Source organism: Sinohyriopsis cumingii, chromosome 12 (assembly GCF_028554795.1).
Source record: "Sinohyriopsis cumingii isolate HCF-2022 chromosome 12, ASM2855479v2, whole genome shotgun sequence".
Classification (NCBI taxonomy): domain Eukaryota; kingdom Metazoa; phylum Mollusca; class Bivalvia; order Unionida; family Unionidae; genus Sinohyriopsis; species Sinohyriopsis cumingii.
Window position 1 is genome coordinate 93923501 of NC_142972.1, and position 11131 is coordinate 93934631.

At 33.6% G+C, this 11131-nt stretch overlaps 1 protein-coding gene across 1 annotated transcript in view; it reads left to right on the forward strand.

Annotated features, from left to right (window-relative positions):
• LOC149787003 (toll-like receptor 1) overlaps window positions 1-10522 on the forward strand; it is a 45661-nt gene extending 35139 nt beyond the window's left edge. The window contains exons 2-3 of the mRNA XM_089977552.1: window positions 4146-4192; window positions 7217-10522. Of these exons, the coding sequence (XP_089833678.1) occupies window positions 7399-9774 (2376 nt within the window). The 5' untranslated portion in view covers window positions 4146-4192; window positions 7217-7398 and the 3' untranslated portion in view covers window positions 9775-10522. The remainder of the gene's footprint in view (window positions 1-4145; window positions 4193-7216) is intronic.
• Window positions 10523-11131: the final 609 nt, after the last annotated feature.

Genomic DNA, 11131 nt, shown 5'->3' on the forward strand with positions numbered 1-11131 from the left:
AGACGACCGTCATTCCTCCATCAACACCTTTTTGCTGTGTGTTGTTTTGCCTGATAATATCACAGCCAAAGCTGCAACCAGTAGTTGTTTCTGCTGGCGCTCCTAAACGAGCAGGAAATTATATGTCAGCGACAGATTTTCTAAACAAATTAAGATGTTCCAGTGAGAAATATTTGTTAGATTGGATATAATGTTGTGAAATCCCTCTGAGATATCTGTAAACCGGAAGTAACATTCACGTTACGTAACATAAAACACAGGATCAGATAGTAAATATGCCAAATTAATATATTTGGGGAACAAAGATAAACCAAATAAACAGAAATGAGGAATAAAAAAGAAAGCATTATGGAAAAATACAGAGGTGCCTAAGATGCCACACCTACTAGCTATATTATAAAATAAAAGAAAGTTCCAGACAGACCGAATATATATATATAATCAGGAAAAACACCCGAACGACATAAAAACATCAAAATATGTTAGGTTATTATTTACGTAAAAGATGGTATCATAATAGAAAGCTATTATTTGCTGGAAACAAGACCAGCCTCTGATTTGGAAATTCAAGCAAATTTAAACTAATCCCCTTATCCAGCGCATGCGTAAATTAATCGTCAACATATATAAAACGTATAAAAACATGGCTTTACTTTGGATAACCTTAATAAAATAACAAGAATTTGGAGAATGGGTAATATTATGTGGAGATTTAAACGCGCACAATCAAGTCTTGGAAACAAAATATCTGGTCATAGGGGTTTGATTATAGAACAAATAGATATAACCTTGTCATCTACATGACGGATCATACACCCGATTAAATAATATAACGAGACTAACATCGGTTCTCGACCTGTCACTATGTACAACAAAATAACACGTCGAGCGGAATTACAAGTTCTTGACAGTCTAGGGAGTGGCGACATTCGTAAAAAAATATAAATATAAATTAAAGCTACCTGACTTGATACGCGGTATATATCCAGACCGGTTTAAACGATAAATACCAACACGACATCACCGGAGTATTAATTAATACCCAATAAAATATATCTTTTAAACGAAGTCTACATTAACGATTGCGCAATCTGCACTGTATAATTCACAACGAACTTAGCAGCGCTATTATTACTTCAGAACTAAAGCAATAATTGGAAGTGAGTATTACATAGTACTACATTCCCGACCAATGAGAATGCATACATTGTTATTGCCACCCCAAATAAATGTAATTGAGATCCAAACACAACATCAAAGAAAATAAGCCCCTTACACTCAGCCTCTTTCAAGTGTCGTAGATCAAGGTGTAGAGTGGAATATTTCTGATTTGAAATCATGGATGACATGTAACAAGCTACAGATGATTGATATAAAACTGAAGCCATTCTGATTACAACACAAAGACTTACTCATTCGCATCCTTTACCTCAAGTACTAAATATCAGCAACACCAACTTTAAATTCACATGGTCTATACGAAACCATATATAATAGTCAAGAAAGGCGCATGCTTCACACTTTCGCTGGTATGATGACATTTACTGGAATTTGAATGTTGGAAGGTAATGTTAAGCCATACTGGTGTGAATTTATAAATCGCATAACTCTTTCGTAAAACACCATTCTGTGAGATGTAAAATGCATTTAGTTGTTTGCCGTCTACGTATTTAGCAATGGACGTACATGACTATAATAAACAGATAATCAAGAAAACACACAACACTCACACACACACACACACATGCAAAAATGATCATACTATCTTTTATGCAAAGCTGAAAATATTTGTATCCGTGTTGATTTGTCAAGAAATCGACGCCAATCGCCTGCGATGCATGTACATTGCTTAAAAACACTACCGTAGAAAATGAAAGTGTTAAATAGTCAAATGTCAGATTTGTGTAACTTCCGTATTTACGTGCCCGTGACATACCATACATTATTCGATTTTAAATATTTTCCTTCACTACTCCTACGAGCACAAACAATACTGTGATATTTGGGTGGTTTCGTATGATTTATAGTTTGGTACAGACAGATATCGTTTAAGTGATAAAGTTACACGGTACTGAAGTATATATCTTTGTATACAAATTGGGTTTCTATAGCGGGTAAGAGCTCAATATCATGTTACAAATGTTGTGGGCATTTCCCTTCGTGTTAGCTTTTGAACAGAGTGCAGCAAGCACCCAATACAAATTTGTCTTCTAAAATAGACTGTATCCCATTATCTATAATAATAATATGATAACAACAATATCGTCAATTCTAAACCCATCGCTTTGACTGCAATATTACACACGTTAGGCTGACATGATAGACATACCTCCATGGATTTGCATAGCGATCCATTATGAAACAAGTCGTACATTTAAGAAGACTAATAGTTACACAAAGCTCAAAGTTATCAAACACGGGTACAAATACAACTCAAGTAGAATCGATTCTGAAGGAGAAGGTATGTTCTTTTGTATACTTAATTTTCAGATTAATATTGTTGTCGTCTTATGGTACTAACATTAGTAATAGTTAGCACAGCATTAGGTACTGTAGCAGTAAAAAAAAATCACAATATTGTTAAATATTCAATTAGTATTGGAGGCAATATTATTAGGTTTTATAGCAAAAATAGCATCACAATTAATATGTAGTGTAGTAGTACATTGTAATTTTAAATAGACTGATGAGTTGCCCATAAGATCACGCTCTATATTATTATACCTATATTGAATGTCCAGGAACACATTTAACCCGTATCTAATTTACGTTCATAAAACTGCATCCAGATATCCTGAACTAGATTATATATCTTGCTTAAAAATTAATTAATTTTCACATCAAAACTGTTCATCATCAAGAACAACAACTTTGCCTTCGCCACCAGCGACCAGGTCAACATCGTTGTTGCTGTTATCAGTTTAAGCCTTTAAAGTGTTTCTATTACAGTTATCAAAATAATAAAAAAGAAGCCATTCCTCTAATGGCACAATGAGCCTCAATATTGTGTATTAGCTGATAGAGTACTGCAAAAAATCAAAATGATTTGCTCTTACAACCTCTCTTATCTCATCTCGCTATCTCCCCATCTCTCTCTATCTCTCACTCTTCCATATTACCGAAGGAATATCCGTCATACAAATAAGCACTTTTCACATCTATTGACATATTAAAACCAGACGACAAAGCGGATCACAATATAATAGCAAAGTAAAGAAAATGATCATACCAACTTTATTGAAAAAAAGAAAGTTTTTTATCCGTTTGGCTTTTGTCAAGAAATGATGTCAATCGCCTGCCATTCACGTGTTTCAAATTCCAATGGCTTATTCTCCTCTTGATCACACACGGGCTCTGTAAGATATATTTGGCTTATATAATCACATGCATTTGTTTACTCATGTAGTCTGCATCCTTTCTACTTTTATGCATGTGTTTTGTGAAACAACATAATCTGAATCTAGGTGAATAAAGAAACCATTTTCTGCGTACATATTTAGAACTGACGAATTGTCCCAATCGAATCATTCTGATTGCGGAATGCATATACTTTAGTCATGGAGAAACGTGATAATTACTGATTGATATATTTATCACGTATAACACTTAAATGCAAATGACTTCTTAAAAGTATCAAAATGTAACGCAGCCATATGCGAACAGCACAATTCAGGATATATTCAACAGTGGATAGATGAAAATATACAGTAATATTACGGAAAACAAATGTCGTCATTGTGTACTAAACAGCAGCAAGTGCACAAATCAATTTAAAATATTTAACATAAAGACACCATTTTGAAAATTTACCTCTGTGATTACAATGCATCCTTGTATCAATTATAACTGTCGTATCAAAATGTTTTCAAACCAAAAAGTTTATTTTCCGACTAGCTCCATTATTCGGTATTTCAAGGTCATGCTAAATCAATCTTGCATTCTAATAAAAAACCTACCTTCCTTTCCATTTGAGGAAAACAGAGAAGCGATAAAGAATAAAGAACATTCTGTGAAATATTAAAGCAACGCAAACTAAAAAATATTGCAATTAATGAACAGAAGTTTAGTTAATGATAACCTACCAATTATGTAATGGGTGACATGGAAGGTTTATGATAATCTAATGTTTATATGTTTTGTTTCAGTTGAAGAACAACGAGACACGAGGCTAAAGGACATATGCCTAATAAACGTAAGCTCAGATTCATCTAACCTACTAAATAATAATAATAATAATAATAATAATAATAATAATAATAATGAGATGACGACACCATTGTTTATGAGACCAATACAGCGTGCACTAAATCTTGTAATGACATTTACAGAAGGGACCTAGACAAAGGAGGACTTAAGAGGCATTTGTCATTTAAAAGCAACTTTGACATTAAATTCATAAAGGTCATTATTTAATGACATTCATAATTCCAAAGTTTCCTACCACACCTTCTTAATATCAAGTAATAACGGTAGGCACGGTTTGCTATAAGCACAATGCTTTTTTCGGAATAATACGCACGTGTTTGTGCATATAAAATCCAGGTATATTCTACGTGAGATAATCGATGCAGAAGTGAACACTGGAGGTTTATGATATTGACTGGTATGGTGGAAAGTTTAAAAGTAAGCATTGTCTTGTGTTAGTAGTGTTTAATTTTTCAATCTCGAACTAAGGCTCGTTCGCTCATTCCAATTGCTAAATGGCTCTCTTTTTGCCACTGAAGGAAGTGTGAATGTATGCGTCTTCTTTCGTTTGGTAAACAAGTCCTGGGATTTTATTTAACAGACACACTGACATTCACAATATTTTTAAGTTACCGTTTGAAATATACATGCGTATGTAAAAGGTAAATGCTTCAAAACGAAAATGAAAATCCTAAGCTAATAATTAATGTTTGGAGAGTTGCATTATGTCCAAAACACATTATTTGTATTTTAGAAAAAAACGAATCTCATGCGAAACAAAAATAGAAGGCTTAGAGTTTGATTTAATAAAGCTTAGACATCGACGTCAATCGCCAGCTATGCGGTGAACATTTCTAATTTCCAATGGTTTATTCACCTCTAGTTCAATGTTTGAATGACGCGAACACACAAAAGGAGCTAGATAGAACTCTCTTCAATATTTGTCTTGCTTTTTTATATCAGGAAGCTATAATAGTCAAAGGGAGTTCTCCATATAAAGATATTATATAGTTTAAGGTACCTTAATTACAAAATGTTATGAAAAATCCAATACCTGTATTACAAGCGCATGTGTTTGGTTTTGTTATATTTGCCAATCGTTCTTTATATTTATACGGTTTATGAAAGAGCTTTGATTAACACTATACAAATATGTGGACCACAGAATGTATAAATGCTTAGAACTGATGAAAAATCCTATTGCACTCAGCCTGATTGCGCAATGCATATAATATCGTCTTAGTCAAATGTGATAATTATGGATTTACATATTGATCAGGTATAACAGATGACTTCGTAAATATTTTAAAATAGAAATCCAATCAAAATGAGAACAGCGAACTCCTGGATACATTCAGCACTAAATGAAAATATGTACTAATATTACAGACAACAAATGCGTATTAAGTTGACATTGTGTATCAAACAACAGTAAGTGCACAATTCAATTCAAGATTATTCCACCATTTTAAAAATATGCCTCTGTGCGCAAAAAGGAAAGTGTTTGTTACAAGATAATATTTGGTGGACAATATGTGGATAACCAGAACTGAACTCTGTGGGATATTAAAAGTTCTAAAATTTGCATATGCCATTTAACCGCATAACATTGGTTTAATTATGACAATTATGTTCATGCGTAGAAGGCCTAGTTAGAGTGAATCAACATTTAATTCTATTGTTTTGACATATAAGAGTTAGCTACTTAGAAATCGTCATTAATCTCATCTACTGGATATCGTTTGTTGACGTAACATCCTATGATCAACCTATATAAGAATTATATTCAATATAATACGTGACTGTTTTAGGGAAATTATATCTCATTTACCCCAATTGCAATCCGATATTATTCTAAATATTAACATAGACACTGATATGCGGTGCTCTGTTAAAGGTGGATCTGTATCCATTCCTATGCAATAAAGTAAGACTCATACACTTATAAAGTGATTAGCTTGGTATATTCTAAAAACTTGCCATTGCTATTTTCTTTATTTGTTTCTGTCATTTGGGCAAATCGGAAATGATTCTTATGCAACAGAAATAGCGAGTCCTCTTTCTGTTATTGGTTTCACATATAATTATCTGTATAAAAAGTTAATTTGTAACTTGAATGGTTTAGCTGAAAACGTTTGCTATCATAAGACGCAGGTTGTATAAATCGTTAACAATTAATTATTCCCTTATTCCTGTTATGTGTCTGGAAGTTCCTGCTGCAGAAATTCCTCGCCGTTGTATTAAAGGAACGGAAGTCACATCACCAGAGCTACAGGGATTGCAAGATACAAAACCTTATTCAAAATGGTTATAAATCTCAATAAATCCAGTGAACCAAGATAATAAATGATCAGAAACATACACGTATAAATAAATAATGCATCACTTTGTGGAAGTATCAAAGGAATGATAAGGCCTCAGTAAGCACTTTGCTAAGTCCAACCACCAGACTCTCAACCAATGCAATCACCATAATGTTTAGAGATTGGTAATCCTGTATAAGACGGCAAAGTTTCGCTATAATGTGCGGATATGTAACACCTGTATAGGCCGTTATAGGCATACGTAACGATATAAATGATATTAAAATTCAATGCCTATAAGAAGTTTCTTTTTCTGACTTTAATTGCCGCATTACTGCAGGTTATTGCATTGCTGAGTCAAGTAATCATGCTTCTTATATGCATCTCCTAAATCCAAAGAAAGCGAATCAACGAAATGTTTGAAAGCAATGTACATGAAGTATATGAGTACAATGCATTTAAGCTGACACCGTCAAGATTTTATTATCTAAACATTCAACACTATCTCATCAAATTCTCACTTTATTTTTATATAAGGATTATGTTTCTACTTCAATTCCAATTTTACGCTACGGTAGGCATGGTATATTTACAGTTCCATGATTTGAAAAAGATGACTGATATCATGCTTGAATATAATATTTGAATTTATCTCTTGAAATATTGTAACCTTTTGGAAATGATAACGAGAACAGTGTTCTAATCACTTTGAATTCGTCTTGTTTCAGAAGTACTGACCAATTTGGAATGCAACTAGGATATTTATACGTTTCCTGGAGATCACAAAGGACGTTAGTATATTAAAAATCCCGAGAGTGCAGTCGTATGGATGAAAGATCATGGACCCTAACTATTAGAAGACTTTACTCATTTCATCCGTAATATTAGGAAATAAGATTTCGATTTCGATATGTCGCGAGAAAATGTTTTATGTTCAGCTGGTTTTCTAATTATTCTTACAATTGGAATGAGTGAATCAAGTTCGTGTTATCTGGAGGGCACGTCTTATATATGTACAAATATATCACATATAGAAGATTTTCAACCTTACTTGCCAATCGTTGTACAGAAAGTAACGCTTATCGGAACGAGGCATATCAAAGATTCATTTCCTAATGGCCTTTTCAAAGATATCAGTTGGACGAATGTATCGGAACTTTCCCTTCATATGTTCACACGCATACGTTCAATTGATAAATCCTTTTTGAATGGACTGAACAATTTGAGATTTGTGTCGATATCAGGATGCAACTTTCTTGAGTTCATTGATCCATTGTTATTTGATTCTACCCCTGAACTTGAAGCATTACATCTTGATGGAGACAACAAATTGAGATTATCTGTTGTCGAAAATGCATTGAAAGGAAAAGTCAATAAATTGAAGATTCTGTCATTACAGCAACTTCAAACAGAAATTTATGAAGCTGGTTTCATCGGTAAGAACTTTGTCAATGCTCTTAAAGGAAAAAAGCTTCTATACATCGATGTCAGTTACGCCAATATAGCGGGGATTTCTTTAAATAGCAACTTACAAGATTCTTTATACAATTTAAGATATTTCAATATGTCACATTCAAAACTTCCTTGTTTTAGTATAATCCGGTCTGATACCATTCATTACCTTCCAATAGTTGAGGTAGCAGATTTTAGTGGGTGTCAGATGTACCTTTCGCATCCAAGAACACACGCTGTCAAGATTGGCAAATGCATCATACATCCAGAACTGAAATACTTCTTTCTTGACAATCTTTTCGTATCTGGAGGAGCATTACGTGTACAATATGAAGAACAATACACTGATTGCAGCTATTGTAATCGCTTGGAAGTCCTTGATTTAAGCAATAACAGACTTGCTCATTTCAACGTGACATTCACAGGAGTAGAGTGTTTCCTTGGACTGGTAAAGCTGAATCTTGCTAAGAACGGCATGGAGTACATATCTCCATCAGGGGTAAGCAGCCTCTCAGCACTGAAGGTCTTGGACATTTCTGAAAACAAGCTGTATAAAATGCAACATACGGATGATTTCAATAACTTACTGCGGAAGAATTCGATGCTGGAAGTAGTAAACCTTCGGCAAAACCAACTTAGTTTTATTCCAAACAATTTCCTTATTTCCAATACCAGATTGCTGCTTCTTGATTTAAGAGACAATGACATTAACGAATTTAGTATCGACTTTAGCCATATCTTGAATTTGAAAATGATAGATATAGGTAAAAATAGGCTATGGGGTCTGACTTCTGGTACGTTTGAAGCATTGGAAACACTAAATACATACCAAGCAAAGAAAAGCGAAATTAATCTTAGCCTTTTGAATAAAAATCAGCTTTTGTTGTCGCTACAGAGAAAAAGTATAGCAGAAAGATACAAATATGGTTACAATCAGTCTATGAGTTTGTGTCTTGAAGTCGATTGTAACACCATTCCACAGCAACTATCGATTGATTTATCTGAAAACCCTATCGAATGCAGGTGTGAAAATGAAGGCTTTTTAAAATGGGTTGTCAATACAAAAATACGACTCATCAATGGGGAACGTTTGGTTTGTAATAATGGAAATAGGAACTCTCTCCTTGACAGTAAGTTACAGGAAAATGTTGCTTTTGATTGTTTACTTGCTGTTCTAGTCATCAAAGCTATTTCAGCAACTCTTTCCGTCATTATAATTTCCATCATTGTAATTCTTGTGGTTCGTAAGATTCGCTTAAATCGTCGCAAGGCACAAAATATTGAAATTCTAAAGAGCGAGATTAGAACCCGTAGTCACAATTTCAGTTACGTGGCATTTATTCCCTACTGCAGTCATGATAACGATGTTGTTGAAAATAATATATTACCATCTCTTAGGACCTCCTTAAAGAAAACACTGAATACAGACAAGGAAGTTCTTTGTACTGGAATGGAAAATTTCATACCTGGTATGCGCATCATAGATGAAATACACAGATGCATCGGTGAATGTTTAGTGGTAGTTCCCATTATAACATCAGCTTTCATTAAATCGCCTTGGAGCCAGAACGAATGTACAGTTGCGATTGAACAACATCGAAAAGTATTGATTTTGATGGAGAAACAGACAAATATATCACAGGCCGGAACAACAGTTACAAATCTGATTGAGAATTACACTAGAGCAACATGGTCATATAATGACGGGCAATTTGTGATTCATCCGCCGTTGGATCTTGTTTGTGATAGAATAATTGCTGTAGCTGCTGAAACCCTGAAACAACAAATACAAAATGAACATCAAATTCCATTACTTGAGGAGAATCCACTGTAATACCCCTGACATATCTGCATAGTAAAATGTATCTGATTATTGGGCAAGGATAATATTTTCTTAAGGTGTTTTATTCGATATATTACAGACAACCTTATTTAGATGTCTTATATGGATGGAGAAGGTAGTGTAACCGAGCTGCATAATGAGGTGTGTTTGTAAGACGTAACATCTTTATATCTTCTCTTTTGTCTCCTTTCTATATTTGCTATCTTCATGTAGTTAATAAACAATTTCTTCGAAACGTTTGTCATACATTTGCTATCAGTTTACAAAGAAGTAGTACCATGAAGTTTGTATCTCATTCGACAAGCTCAGAGACCACGGAATTTAGACTTTTTTCTAAAATTGTTTCCTCGTTGTATCATGCCTTTTCTTATTAATTAAATATAAAATAACTTCACGTGAACGAAATGCTATTCCATCAAAGGGAAATATTTCTTCCAAAGTTGTTTCACGTGTGAACAAAAGTTTTATTGCAATGAAAATCGTTGTTTTATTTGAAGAATGATTTCACAAGTAAACTAAAGTTCCTGACCTGATGAGACTGTTTCATATTACCAAATTACTTTCCCGTAGATTAAGCAACATATAAATTGTATGAATTTACTTGCATGCAAGAATTATTGATCGTATAGACCAATATATTTCACTACCCCAATTCTAAAGCAATATCCCGGTTGTATAGAAATTGTGTCTTTCAAAATGCACATGTATCATTGCAATCCGTGTAAAATTAATTGTTTTATTGATGTTTCGTTTTGTTCCAAGAGATATTGTTATTGTGTTCGAGTTGTACATGTAACCCAGGAATTCAGCGTGATGGTGAAATTGCATAAGTTAATTTCATTCATTGCTAACGGTCTTCAACACAGCTCCATATTAGCATTTAAAAACTAATATTGTTTGGGAAAAAAGCATTCAGAAATTATAGCAAGGAAACAATGATAAAAACATTCACAATACACAGAATGACAACTGGAATATCAAACTTGTATAAGACAAACATTGTCAGTTGCGTGTTCAATAAATATAAGTCACAAATCACACGGCAAATATCACTATTTCCACAGACATTGGATGAAAAAGAATGTGATGGTTTGGAATATATTTGATATTACAAAACAAATTTATTAGATTTGTTTAGTCGTCTTTCTTACTTTGTTACATTCACATGTTTTCAGCCACATGTTTAATCAGTTACACAGACTTAGTACCATGAAGTTAATATTGCAGTCGACAAGGACAGGAAAGGTGGAGTTAAAGACCAGTTATTGACAAAACGTTTCCTCCATGTATCAGACACCTATCTTATTAATTAAAAATGAATTAACTTCACTTGAGTGGAATGTTATTA